The sequence below is a fragment of the Elgaria multicarinata genome, chromosome 1, assembly GCF_023053635.1.
Source record: "Elgaria multicarinata webbii isolate HBS135686 ecotype San Diego chromosome 1, rElgMul1.1.pri, whole genome shotgun sequence".
Taxonomy (NCBI): Eukaryota; Metazoa; Chordata; class Lepidosauria; order Squamata; family Anguidae; genus Elgaria; species Elgaria multicarinata.
In genome coordinates, this window is record NC_086171.1 from 101,290,847 (window position 1) to 101,305,640 (window position 14,794).

General features: G+C 46.7%; 1 protein-coding gene across 1 annotated transcript in view; it reads right to left on the minus strand.

The window, feature by feature from the left end:
• Window positions 1–399: 399 nt before the first annotated feature.
• The window catches only part of KIAA0040 (KIAA0040 ortholog), a 40,181-nt gene continuing 25,786 nt past the window's right edge, over window positions 400–14,794 (minus strand). Inside the window, exons 2-3 of the mRNA XM_063134039.1 lie at window positions 4,175–4,301; window positions 400–2,264 (exon numbers count right to left, since the gene is read on the minus strand). Of these exons, the coding sequence (XP_062990109.1) occupies window positions 1,815–2,132 (318 nt within the window). The 5' untranslated portion in view covers window positions 2,133–2,264; window positions 4,175–4,301 and the 3' untranslated portion in view covers window positions 400–1,814. The remainder of the gene's footprint in view (window positions 2,265–4,174; window positions 4,302–14,794) is intronic.

Consider the following 14,794-nt stretch of genomic DNA (forward strand, 5'->3'; position numbering starts at 1 on the left):
ACTGAATGCATGGAGGCACACATGTGTACCCCGTTTAGGATTGCATCCTAAGACTCTACTACAACAATAAGCAATATTTCTTGCAACAATGTGGTTGGGGGTAGGATGTTGGTTTTTCCTAGCACCCAAATGCTGTGGCTCATGTGCAAAGAATGTGTGCCAGGAACAGATGTACTAACTGGGAGAACATTCACCTGGGTCCCAGATGAATAACTACAGCACATCCACCCCTATCTAAAAAACAACTATGGGCACAAGATAGCTAAAGTAGAACACTTAGAATCATAGAATAGTAGAGTTGTAAGGGGCCTATAAGTAGGGTGACCATATGAAAAGGAGGACAGGGCTCCTGTAGCTTTAACAGTTGTATTGGAAAAGGGAATTTCAGCAGGGGTCATTTGTATATCTGGGGAACCTGGGGAAATTTCATCTTCATCACACCAGTTAAAGCTGCCCTCCTTTAAATCTGGTCACTCTAGTATAGCTCCTGCAGCTTTAACTGTTGTGATGAAGAGGGAATTTCAGCAGGTTCCTCATATATACCAATGACGCCTGCTGAAATTCCCTTTTCCAATACAACTGTTAAAAATACAGGAGCCCTGTCCTCCTTTTCATAGGGTCACCCTACTGTAAGGCCATCGAGTCCAACTTATAAGTCCCTTTGATTTCAGTGGGGAAGAGTTATCTATGTAACTCCCTCAGTGAAATCAGTGGAACTGAAAAGTATTCCGCGTTGGCTGGATGACACCTGTTATTTGTGAAGGCCTTAAGAAGAAATGAGCTGGCACAGGAAAGACTGTGCTGGGGGAAATACTTGTGCACGTGTGCCTATTTTGCATCATCTTTTCTGCTTTTGCTAGTCATGGGGAGAGGCGAATTGCTCAGAACGATGCTGAAGCCTCAGCCCTAGAAGTCCTGCTCACTCCCCACTCTGAGCTTTGATCAGGCACCGCCCACAGACTCTTGAGCCTGTTGCTGCAGCCCCAAGGCCTAGAATCATGGCACTTTTGAAGAATGGTTCTTGGCATGCTGAATTCTCTAGCACAATTGCAGAATACATAAAGCCTTGGTTAGAGAGTGTTATGAGGAAGATATTGTGGTGAGTTTATGACGCCTTGCTTCAGAGGGGACCCTTGGCATTTAACTGCCCCATTAGATTCTTCCGTGAAGCCCACAAGCAGGGCGTGAAGGCCATGGCCGCCCTCCAAGGATGGAACCCTGTCTCTGAACTAAATGTACAGTTTAGCTATCCAGGATAAATGCTAGTCATGGGTAGACCCTACCCTCCTCCTCTGACCCCCATTTAAAGACACCTGAAGCAGGTCTCTGTTCATCTGGGTGCAATCTGGATATATATGGCAATGCATGTTATCCATACATGTTGTGTGCAGCTGTGAACGCCTGCTTGCTAGTGCACAGACTGGTGTCAGTGCAAGGTTTGTTAGTTGGAATAAACATTCTCTTTTGTGTCCTTCAGCCCCAAGGCCACAGAAGCTTCTTCGTAAAGCTAAATGTGCTGGCAAGTGCATATAAGCATGTTCTTGGCTACCCATTGAACTAGCATGTATACTGGTATAGGCATTCGTTCATCTCGCCCGGGTGCAATTAGCAGAGTGCTTGTAAACATATGCCCAAATAGGGACTTCCCAGAACATCCCAGTGACATTCCAAAAGCCTTTGTTCCCCTCTTTCTTTCTTTTTAAGAAAAGCTGCACACCACTCTTAAAGGGGAGGGAGTCCAGTACGCAAAGTCCTCAGCCCCAAAGTGCTACAAAACCTTGTAAGAGGAATAGTCCTTGTTCGCCTGGCTTTCTCTAGGCCAGCAGAGATGGCCTCTTTTCCAGCAGGAACAGTTTGGGCTGGGCTGAGATCCAGAGATCTTCTTCTTTCTTCTTTCTCATCAACTTGTTCCTTTTCTTCCGCTGGGAAGGACTGCTGCTGCTGGAGCCACTGTGGTCCTTTTGCCGCCGGCCACAGAAGCAGCAGTGGCAACAGATGAAGACACCAACCAGGACGACAAGGACCGGCAGCCCCAGCACCACAGCCAGGCAGACGGTGTTGTAAATGCCCTCCTGATGCTTGGTGTGGATGAAAGTCCCAATTGCGTGGAAAAAGCTTCCAATCTGCTCCATGGCGGCTTTCTCTAGCTGGAAGAAGGGCTGGCAGGATGTTAAGGCCACTTCCCTCGGCCTTGGCCTGCACCTAAGAGTGGCAGCTGAGTTTCGTCAGCCTTTGAAATGTGGACGAACTCCTCCAACCAGTCCCTGAAAAGGCAGAAGATGAAAGATAAAAAGGAGCCGACTGCCCTAGGAAGTCTCTTCAGCAGATGAACTGGAGACCTCTGCTTGAGTACCGTGCTGCTCCACTATGTTATTTATTTCATATGTATCTCACCATTCCTCCACAAAGCTCAAGGTGGCATATGTGGCTTTCCCTCCTATATTACTCCCACAACAACCCTATGAAGTAGGCCAAGCTGAGAGATAGTGACTGGCCCAATGTCCCTCAGTCAGCTTTATAGCTGAGTGGGGATTTGAAGCTGGGTTGCCTCAATCCTAGCCTAACACTCTAATCACTACACCAAACCGGCCCTCAATACTAGAATGTCTGAAAGATGGGCAGGAAAGCTCAACTGTAGACACCCAGCTCAGTCGTCACCAGAAAGCCTGCATTAGCTCCCTGTAGAGTGTACTGGTGGCAAACCCAGGCCCCTTGCTAATTTGTGGACTGGCCCCACAGAAGCACTATTTTAAGGTCTTGAAGGCCTCACTTATCCTTCCCCAAACTGTGGCGATTCCACAGCAGTGTTTCACTCTCTTGAACCTATTTATGATACTGACTGTGATACTTGAACTAGTGAGCAAATGTTATTATTTGTTTGAAACATCTGATTGTACACATCTTGACCTTAAAGCCCAGTCCAGTATATTTCTTACTAAAAAGAGTCGCTTAAATTAATATTTGCCCATGTATATTTCCACCTAATATCTTGTGATCAGCCTAACCACAGAGAGGATGGAGCAGTCTTGTGGCAGATGATAATCTACCCATGGGCAGGCCAACATCCAGCTAATTGCATGGGGTGGGGGGGGACACATCTCCCACATTTGGAATGCAGTAACAACAGAATTTGGGAAGGTGACCTCTTTCCGCTAGTAGAAAGATGCTCTCTCTGGGGGCCTCCTGCAAAGCTTAGCAGCCAGGCTGTCTGCTGAGTGAGTTTTATTTACCCTCGCTTTGCTCTGCTTGCTGTCCCTTGCCGCTCTCCATGACTCACTGCTCTGGGCTTGTTCAAACCAGGAGGCACAGTCAGAAGAGTGACTCATGCAGATACACAGGAGGCAGACTCTTCTGAGGGCGAGTAATTCATACTAAAGCATATCTTTTCAAGTGTACAGGTGAAATGGCTCATCAACTATAATGTAGAAAGGAGGGGGCCATGGCTATCAGGAGTTTGAAAACACGCCTAACATTTAAAATACGCGCGTCTTGCAGGCTGAAAACCTGAGAAAGGTTCAAAGTAAGGGTGCCAAATTTCAGGAGGGAGAGGCCGCTTCCCTTCTTTTGTCTTTTGAGGGCGGGAGGCAAAGGTTCGGGAGTTAGGGGAGCAACATTCACTGCTGTCCCTACAGCCTCGCTGCTGCTGCTGCTTGTCTCCATTATTTAGTTCCCCCAAATACCCCAGAATGACACCAGACCATGACGTAGAAGTGTCCCAAGCAGCATGTGGGCGGGGTGGGGCATGGCAGCAGCTAGCGGGGGCTGTCATTTCCCTCCCAGAATGACACTGTTTCACAACGTCCTGTTGTTCTGCAGCATTTTAAGAGAATAAAAGCAATGGCTGGTGGTACAGCAGCAGGGAGGCTGCAGGTACACTGCTAAGTTTCACCCTACTCCCCCCCCAATTTGTCCCACCCACCCAAAATGGGTAAAATGCTGTCCCCTTTGCAGCCTGCAAATGGAGTTGCAAAACTGGGGTATTTTACCCATTTTGTCCAGTGAATTAAACCCCTACTCTGTAGTCACCTCCCCGCCTCCTGTTCACAACATGCTTCAGACAGGCTGTCTGACTTTTAATTTTAAAGTGCTGCACGTATATTTATTTAACTAAACATACACCTGTGTTTCCCCTACCCCCCCCCCCTCTTTTAAAAGCAGAATAAATTTTCAGTACCTTGAGAGCGGTTTCAGGAAGGAGGTGGGTTATGGATGTCAGTGATTTCCAAGCTGATCAGCACTGTATACGCAGCCGATATGCAGTCTGTTGCAAACGTACAGAATCAGTTCCTCCTGAAGTTGATCTGAGAGAGAAGATGGTACATTTCAGCAAAATGTGCCAAGGATGTTTGCTCAACCCTCAAGTAATGTACATCTGTATATATCCCCAGACTGGTTTTACATGCTGTTGGAATCACCCTGGACCACACAAGATCAGGCAATTCTTTGAGGAACAATACTAGAAAAAAAGAATACACACAGATGACATCAGAGGGTAGCAGAAGGACAAATATCTTTGGTATTTGCACTTCCTGTGACCCATAGCTCAAGCTTACTCACATTCTCTTTGGCTTGCTGAAAGCAGTACATTGTGCAATTGTTGCTACAGCTCTTGCAGGGAAAGAAATGTGTTTTTGTGTGTGTGGATTCAGTCTGGGATAATGTAAGAATGATTAATTCCAAGGTCTTAGAGCAGGTAAAACATTACTGTTACCTTGGTCTTAACTTCTCTGCATCAGGATCCTGGGCTTCACTGGTCCGCCTGGCGCCTACACTGTACTCGTTTCGTTGCCAGCTGAAGACCTTTTTATTCTCCCAGTATTTTAACACTTAATTTTAACTTAAATTTAAATTTTATTGTTTTAACTCTATATTTTAATTTTATATCAATTTTGCTGCGTGGTTTTTATTCTGGTTGTGCTTTTTATATTGTATTGTGTATTTGTGCTTTTAACCTGTTGATTGTTTTACTATGATTTTAATTTTTGTGAACCGCCCAGAGAGCTTCGGCTATTGGGCGGTATAGAAATGTAATAAATAAATAAATAAAGAAAGAAAGAAAGAAAGAAAAATGAACGAAAAACAGTGGCCTCTTTACAATCCCTAAATAGACTGTTAAATTACAGTTACCCAGGCACATTATGTCAAATTTAAAAAATTTACAAAGCAAAAGTGATACCTTTGCTATTTTTTGGCGCAGAAATATGGGGCTTTGCAAACCTTTCCAAAATTGAAGGAGTTTAAAGTCGCTTCTTGCATCTGATCCTGGGGGGTCTCTAAGTCCATCCCAGCACACCTAACTAGAGCAGAATTGGGTATGGAAAAAGATCTCTGGGTTGATATGTGCAAGGATGGTAAAATACTGGTGTAGAGTAAATAACTTAACTGAAGAAAGACTCCCAAAGATTTGTCTGGAGGAACAAAAGTCCACTGTGCAAGGGAACTTTTGGCTTCAGAAACTTTTCAAACACCTTCCAAATGTTGGATTTTCTCACCAGGCACTCAATCCAACACTGACAGCTAGCAGAAATATTTTTAAACTAAGAGTGTTGGACGTTGGAGCGCAAACTGATATAACAGCGCTCACATCCTTGAGAACAGCGAAATGGCTAGCTAGCGCAAAATATCTGCACCAATTTGAGAAATACCTATCAGTGCCCATGAAAATGGAACACCGGAAAGCCCTCGCACGTTTAAGGTTTGAACAAATGGATACTGTGATGAAATGAGGGAGATTCCATGGCATACCAGTAGAAGACAGGTCGTGTGTTTGTGGAGATCCAGTTGTAGAGGACATGGCACATTACGTATTTGACTGTCTGTTATATACAGACATAAGAAAAAGTTATTTAGAGGCTCTTTTAAAGAAAGTGAAATACTGGGGTGCTAAGGAAAAACTGAGCTACTTATTACATTCAACCAGCCCATACAGTATGTGATACAAAGGGTTGCACTATTTGCAGTGAAAGCTAACAGATGTAGAGCAAAGTTTTTAGAATACTATTGGTGTGTGTTGTTATAAAGATTCAGAGATATAAATGAAATGTCATTGAGAAACAATTAAAGGTATCTGTATGTCCGCTGTGCTCCCATCTTACTATCCTTTCGGTAATGCATGTTATGTATTTGATAGCTCTGTAATTTTTAACCAAATGTAATTTTTAACATACGTAGAATAGCAAAATGTCAAGTTTGTATGTCTTGCAATGATCTGTGGATTGAGCAATAAACATATTGTTGTTGTTAACATCTCCAGAAAGTACAACCTGCCCTCCACCTCAGTGCTGAAAGAATTAAGTCTTGTGCCTCAGTAAAGTTGGGGATTTTCTGTATGCTAAGGTGACTACTACTACTACTACTACTACTACTACTACTACTATTATTATTATTATTATTATAGTCTTCTTAAAGCTGCTGCTCTTCTAACATCACTGCCTAGAATAAACTTACGCTGTGAGTGAAATGGATGTCTTTTAGTAACACTGCCCAGGCTGAACAAGCACTGGACAAACCAGAAGGGGGCGATGATGCCATGATGTTTCAGCAGCCCTTAAAAGTTATTTCAGAATGACACACACACACACCCTCCATCAAGAAGAGAGATGGATGGCAAGTGAGGAAAATTTACTAGGGCTGGGCTCCGCTTCGCTTCGGATCGGAGAAGCGACAGCGAGGCGGCCTGATTCGCCTCTGACAAAGGTGGAGACGGATCGGGTTGGGGGAGCTGCGGATCGAGACAAAGTGGATTGAGACCAAGCAGATCCTTTGCCTTTATCCGGAGCTCCCAAAAAAAGGGTAAGTGGGGGTTTGGTTCACAATTTTTGTGAACCGCCCAGAGAGCTTCAGCTATTGGGCGGTATAAAAATGTAATAAATAAATAAATAAATAAATAAATAAATACCTGGCGCTGCTGCAGTCCATGCGGTGATGGTGGCAGAGCCAGGTAAGGGGCAGGGTGGCTTACCTGGCTCCATCACAGTGCGGTGGTGGCTTCAACTGAGGCCGAGGATTCAAACCGGAAGACCAGACCGCAGCTGCGGCCTGGTCTGCCTGTTTGAGTCCTTGGCCTCAGCTGAAGCCTCTGCCAGACCATGACAGAGCGGATCGGGGGGTCCGTGCACAGCCCTAGAATTTACACCCTTGATCATCTTTAAAACTGCTCAGTCTCACTGGGCTACCCAAATCACTTGATTTTAAAAATTGAGCAATCTTTGTCTGCTGGATCCTTTGATGTACTGTTTGTAACACCCGGAGTATTTAAATGAATTGCTTGTAGTAACTTTTCAACCTAAGAATGACTTTTGCAATGTTGTCAACACATTGGAGGGAGGAAGCAGCAGCCAGGCACCTCTCCACCGTGCCTGGGTCCAGCTCCAGCTGAGAGCCCCCTCCCTCCTGCTACCAACTGTCTCTGCAGAGGCCACCAGTGAGGGAGGAAGCAGCAGCCAGGCACCTCTCCACCGTGCCTGGGTCCAGCTCCAGCTGAGAGCCCCCTCCCTCCTGCTACCAACTGTCTCTGCAGAGGCCACCAGTGAGGGAGGAAGCAGCAGCCAGGCACCTCTCCACCGTGCCTGGGTCCAGCTCCAGCTCAGAGCCCCCTCCCTCCTGCTACCAACTGTCTCTGCAGAGGCCACCAGTGAGGGAGGAAGCAGCAGCCAGGCACCTCTCCACCGTGCCTGGGTCCAGCTCCAGCTGAGAGCCCCCTCCCTCCTGCTACCTACTGTCTCTGGAGAGGCCACCAGTGAGGGAGGAAGCAGCAGCCAGGCACCTCTCCACCGTGCCTGGGTCCAGCTCCAGCTCAGAGCCCCCTCCCTCCTGCTACCTACTGTCTCTGGAGAGGCCACCAGTGAGGGAGGAAGCAGCAGCCAGGCACCTCTCCACCGTGCCTGGGTCCAGCTCCAGCTCAGAGCCCCCTCCCTCCTGCTACCTACTGTCTCTGGAGAGGCCACCAGTGAGGGAGGAAGCAGCAGCCAGGCACCTCTCCACCGTGCCTGGGTCCAGCTCCAGCTCAGAGCCCCCTCCCTCCTGCTACCTACTGTCTCTGGAGAGGCCACCAGTGAGGGAGGAAGCAGCAGCCAGGCACCTCTCCACCGTGTCTGGGTCCAGCTCCAGCTCAGAGCCCCCTCCCTCCTGCTACCAACTGTCTCTGCAGAGGCCACCAGTGAGGGAGGAAGCAGCAGCCAGGCACCTCTCCACCGTGCCTGGGTCCAGCTCCAGCTCAGAGCCCCCTCCCTCCTGCTACCAACTGTCTCTGCAGAGGCCACCAGTGAGGGAGGAAGCAGCAGCCAGGCACCTCTCCACCGTGCCTGGGTCCAGCTCCAGCTGAGAGCCCCCTCCCTCCTGCTACCTACTGTCTCTGGAGAGGCCACCAGTGAGGGAGGAAGCAGCAGCCAGGCACCTCTCCACCGTGCCTGGGTCCAGCTCCAGCTCAGAGCCCCCTCCCTCCTGCTACCTACTGTCTCTGGAGAGGCCACCAGTGAGGGAGGAAGCAGCAGCCAGGCACCTCTCCACCGTGCCTGGGTCCAGCTCCAGCTCAGAGCCCCCTCCCTCCTGCTACCTACTGTCTCTGGAGAGGCCACCAGTGAGGGAGGAAGCAGCAGCCAGGCACCTCTCCACCGTGCCTGGGTCCAGCTCCAGCTCAGAGCCCCCTCCCTCCTGCTACCTACTGTCTCTGGAGAGGCCACCAGTGAGGGAGGAAGCAGCAGCCAGGCACCTCTCCACCGTGCCTGGGTCCAGCTCCAGCTGAGAGCCCCCTCCCTCCTGCTACCAACTGTCTCTGGAGAGGCCACCAGTGAGGGAGGAAGCAGCAGCCAGGCACCTCTCCACCGTGCCTGGGTCCAGCTCCAGCTGAGAGCCCCCTCCCTCCTGCTACCAACTGTCTCTGCAGAGGCCACCAGTGAGGGAGGAAGCAGCAGCCAGGCACCTCTCCACCGTGCCTGGGTCCAGCTCCAGCTGAGAGCCCCCTCCCTCCTGCTACCAACTGTCTCTGCAGAGGCCACCAGTGAGGGAGGAAGCAGCAGCCAGGCACCTCTCCACCGTGCCTGGGTCCAGCTCCAGCTGAGAGCCCCCTCCCTCCTGCTACCAACTGTCTCTGCAGAGGCCACCAGTGAGGGAGGAAGCAGCAGCCAGGCACCTCTCCACCGTGCCTGGGTCCAGCTCCAGCTCAGAGCCCCCTCCCTCCTGCTACCTACTGTCTCTGGAGAGGCCACCTGTGAGGGAGGAAGCAGCAGCCAGGCACCTCTCCACCGTGCCTGGGTCCAGCTCCAGCTCAGAGCCCCCTCCCTCCTGCTACCTACTGTCTCTGGAGAGGCCACCAGTGAGGGAGGAAGCAGCAGCCAGGCACCTCTCCACCGTGCCTGGGTCCAGCTCCAGCTGAGAGCCCCCTCCCTCCTGCTACCAACTGTCTCTGCAGAGGCCACCAGTGAGGGAGGAAGCAGCAGCCAGGCACCTCTCCACCGTGTCTGGGTCCAGCTCCAGCTGAGAGCCCCCTCCCTCCTGCTACCAACTGTCTCTGCAGAGGCCACCAGTGAGGGAGGAAGCAGCAGCCAGGCACCTCTCCACCGTGCCTGGGTCCAGCTCCAGCTCAGAGCCCCCTCCCTCCTGCTACCTACTGTCTCTGGAGAGGCCACCAGTGAGGGAGGAAGCAGCAGCCAGGCACCTCTCCACCGTGCCTGGGTCCAGCTCCAGCTCAGAGCCCCCTCCCTCCTGCTACCTACTGTCTCTGGAGAGGCCACCAGTGAGGGAGGAAGCAGCAGCCAGGCACCTCTCCACCGTGCCTGGGTCCAGCTCCAGCTCAGAGCCCCCTCCCTCCTGCTACCAACTGTCTCTGCAGAGGCCACCAGTGAGGGAGGAAGCAGCAGCCAGGCACCTCTCCACCGTGTCTGGGTCCAGCTCCAGCTGAGAGCCCCCTCCCTCCTGCTACCTACTGTCTCTGGAGAGGCCACCAGTGAGGGAGGAAGCAGCAGCCAGGCACCTCTCCACCGTGCCTGGGTCCAGCTCCAGCTGAGAGCCCCGTCCCTCCTGCTACCAACTGTCTCTGCAGAGGCCACCAGTGAGGGAGGAAGCAGCAGCCAGGCACCTCTCCACCGTGCCTGGGTCCAGCTCCAGCTGAGAGCCCCCTCCCTCCTGCTACCAACTGTCTCTGCAGAGGCCACCAGTGAGGGAGGAAGCAGCAGCCAGGCACCTCTCCACCGTGCCTGGGTCCAGCTCCAGCTGAGAGCCCCGTCCCTCCTGCTACCAACTGTCTCTGCAGAGGCCACCAGTGAGGGAGGAAGCAGCAGCCAGGCACCTCTCCACCGTGCCTGGGTCCAGCTCCAGCTGAGAGCCCCCTCCCTCCTGCTACCAACTGTCTCTGCAGAGGCCACCAGTGAGGGAGGAAGCAGCAGCCAGGCACCTCTCCACCGTGCCTGGGTCCAGCTCCAGCTGAGAGCCCCCTCCCTCCTGCTGTCAACTGTAACTGCTGAACTTTCCAACTAAGATTGCAGTGCCTGAATTTGCTTTCCTTTCCCCCCTCCTCCTCCTCCTCCCTCCCAATCCTCTTTCCTTTTGTGTCATGTCTTTTAGATTGTAAGCCTGTGGGCAGGGACTGTCAAGAAATACTTTTGTAAGCCACCATGAGCCACCATATCTTAAGTTGGAAAGATTGAAATACTGGCTTTGAAGTTGTTTGCTGTAATCTTTGTAAAGTGGAAAGTGGAAGCTGTTTGCGGTGTGCCGAGAAGGGGGGGGTGAAGGGGAAGAAACAGCATTCTGTGAGGGAGATGTGGGATTTTGAGAAACTGTGAATGATTGGATCTGATCCCCTCTAGTGAATGCTGTTGTGAACTGAATATATTTCCTCCCCCTCGGGAAGAAGGTGGTGTGTTTGGCACATAGAAGAGAAGCCAGTAAAAGTTGCTAAGGAAGTGGGGGCTCTAAGATTTATGCCCTACTCAGAAGGGTCCTATGTCCAACATTAAAAAAAAGATTAAGAAGTGGGAAAAGTTGAATATACAAAAAAAGAAACCTTCAAATCATAATTTAACCCACCTCTCCCACCTGGAAGATACAGCCCCTGGAACAGACCAGGAAGACGAAGTTATAGACCCAGTTTCTTTGGATACAGTACCAAATAAAGAAAAGAATATGGCTGAAGGGGGAAAAGCAATGGACAGCAACTTTCCCTCCCTAGCAGAAATTAAGGCAGTTATTGTAGAGAATAATATCATCATTTTTAAAAAAATGGATCTGCAAATGAATGAATTTAGACAACAAATGCGTGTTCTTTCGGATAAGACCGCAGAAAACTCGGATAAGATCAAAGAGATAGAGGCAAAAGCGGAATTGGACCAGAAGAAGCAAGAGGCTTTTGAAAAATCAACAAATATTCAATTTAAGGAATGGGAATTACGTCTGATCGCCTTGGAAGACCAATCTCGTAGATCTTCAATTCGAATAAAGCAGCTGAAGCAGATACAAGGAGAAGATCTTAGAGAAATCATTCTGAACTGGTTCAAAGAGCTGATGCCTGACATACCAATAGATGGATCGGATCTGGACCGAGTCCACCGCGTGGGGGGGCAAAACTACAAAGGGACTAGAGATATTTTGGTGAAATTTGGTAACTATTATAAAAAAGAGCAAATCATGAAAGAATTGAGATCTTTGACCCAGTTACAATATAAAGGCAAAGCAGTGCAAATTTATAATGATCTTTCTCAACATACATTAAATTGGAGACGGAGTATTAAACCAATAACTGGAATGTTAATGCAGAACAAAATTCCATACGCATGGGGTTACCCGGTTTTCTTAAGATTTACATATGGGAGGAGGGAACACAGAGTAACCTCATTGGATCAAGGTAAAGAATTGCTGAAGAGGCTGGGTCTGGATGGGGAAGCAAATGGGGCTGGAGTGGGTGGGGGAGGGAATGAGGCTGGGACATCTGGAGAGTAAGAGAATTGTTAATTATGTTTGGAGATAATTGCAAATAGAAATGCTAATATAGAAACCTGCCGGCCAGGCGCAGCACTGCCTCCCCCCCCCCTTTAAAGTAGATGGCTGGAGTACTAGACTCACGGGGATATGGGGGGGGGATTAGAGTGGGGGGGTGGGGATGGGGGGAAGGTAGGAGAGGAGGGATTGGGGTAGGAGGGTGGGGGTTTTATGTATGGAGTTTGTTTTTTTATGTAAGCAAGTTTGAACTGCTGAGCACAAGGGATCGGAAGAGATTTCAAAAGGGTGATTATGGATAAAAAGATAAAGGTATCAACACTCAATGTTAAAGGTTTGGGGGCAGTCGTGAAAAGGAAGAGAATAGAACAAATGCTTAATAAAGAGGGATCAGATATTATAATGGTCCAAGAGACACACCAAGGCTCCGAGAATTCGAATATGATAAAATTAAAGTGGTTAGCCTATTATGAAAAGTCATTAGGGACATCGAAAAAAAATGGAGTGGCCACTTTGATTTCAAAAAAAAGTGGGTTTATATTAGAAGAAGTAAAAAAGGATGATAAGGGCAGATATCTTATGTTAAAAGGTAAAATTGAGGGAAAGGTCTATACTTTGATTAATGTTTATGCCCCAAATGAGAGGCATAGAGAGTTTTTTATAAAGTTGTTTAAAGAAATAGAAGAATTTAAGGAGGGGTATGCTATATTAGCTGGGGATTTTAATATGGTTATGGATAATAAACGGGACAGGTCAAATCCCACTAATGCTGAAAAGAGGAACAATATGACTATATTGAATAAATTAGTAAAAGAAAATGATTATTTAGATTCGTGGCGTTTACTTAACGGGAATAGGCCTGGATTTTCATACTTTTCCCCAGTTCATCATACATACTCCAGGATAGATTATATATTTGTTTCAAAAGATTTTGCAACGAGGATCTGTAAAATGGAAATGGGGGTAATAAAAGTAACTGATCATGCCTTGTTAAGTCTAGAATTTACAGTTAAGAAAGATTATAAAGAGGCATATAGATGGAAGCTGAATACAAAGATATTGAAATATAATAAAATAGTAGATAAAATTCGGAAGGAACTGTCGGAGTCATGGGAAATTAATGAAAAAGGAGGAACAGCTGGGTCAGTCATTTGGGACACCATGAAGGCTGTAGCAAGAGGAATCTGTATTAGAGAAACATGTAGTTTAAAAAGACAACAACGTGCAGAACAGGAAAAGTTAGAGATAGAAATTAAAAACTTGGAGGAAAGATATTGGCGAGTTAAAGATAAATATAAATTAGTGGAAATACAAGCTAAGAAGAAACAATTAGAAAATTTAAATATAGAAGAGATTCAAAAGAATTTAATGTATATGAAAAGGGAATATTTTGAAAACAGTGATAAGAACTCGAGGTTGCTTGCCAAGCTCACACAAAAAGAAAAAGGGAGGAATGGGATAGAAACGTTGAAAGATAGCCGAGGGAATTATTGTCATGCAATGAAAGCTAAAATAAAAAATTTTCAGGAATTCTATCAGGAATTGTATAAGGGTAAAGAAAGTCAACAAGAAAAGGTGGAGGAGTATATTGGAAGGTTTATAAAGAAGGGAATAAAATTAGAATATAAGGAGTTAATGGAGTCAGTAATAACTCAAAGAGAAGTTGAAGAGGTTATTGATAAGTTAAAAGTTGGTAAATCACCGGGAGCAGATGGTTTGGGTCCAGAATATTATAAGGTCTTCAAAGACTGTTTAGTTCCAAAATTAATGGAACTTTATAATAGGATATTATCAGGAGAGAAGATACCTGAATCATGGGAACATTCAGTGATAATTCTGATCCCAAAACCAGATAAAGATTTGACTAATCCCGATTCTTATAGACCTATTTCTTTAATAAATCAGGATGCTAAAATTTTTACATCTATTATGGCCAAACGGCTAAATAAATTTTTGGCAGAATATATAGGAGCAGATCAATGTGGGTTTGTGGTAGGAAGGCATATGCATAATTTAGTGGGTAGAGTTTTAAATGTAATAAATGTAATTAAAAAAGCAAATATTAAGGCAGGTATTATGGCATTAGATATTTTTAAAGCTTTTGATTGTGTGAGCTGGCAGGCACTAAAGAGTATTATAGATAAATTGGGATTTGGAAATAAATTTAAAAATGTAATAGAACAGCTATATTCCCAAAATACGGCGGTAGTGGTGGTAAATGATGGACTTACTGAAAAGATACGACTAGCCAGAGGAACAAGACAAGGATGTCCGCTCTCGCCGGTCCTGTTTGTAATGGTTATGGAAGTTTTGGCGAAGGCACTAAGGGAGGATGAAGAGTTAGAAGGAATTGGAGAGGTAAGGGAAATAAAGTTAAACATGTTTGCGGATGACACTTTATTGACCATTAAGAATCCATTAAGAAAGTTAGAAAGAATTAAATATCAGTTGAGGGAATTTGAGGAAATTACAGGGTTAAAAATAAATTGGTCTAAATCAGAGATGATGTTGTTTAACTATACCAAGAAGGAAGAAAAGGATTGGGAATTTAAGGGAATGGAATTGAAAGTTAAGAATGAGATTAAATATTTGGGAATTAAAATTACAAAAAATTTAGAGAATCTTGAAAAGGAAAATTTAACGAGGTTAAAGAAAGAGGTATTAGAGAAATTGGAGAAATATAAAAGATTAAATTTATCTTGGTTCGGAAGAATAGCCTTAATAAAAATGAAGATATTAGCTAAAATTAATTTTGTATTTAGAATGTTACCTATAAAAATATCAGAAACCGAGATAAAAAGTTGGCAAAATATTATTAATAAATATTGTAATGGAGAAAAGAGAGCAAGAGTGAATAAAAATA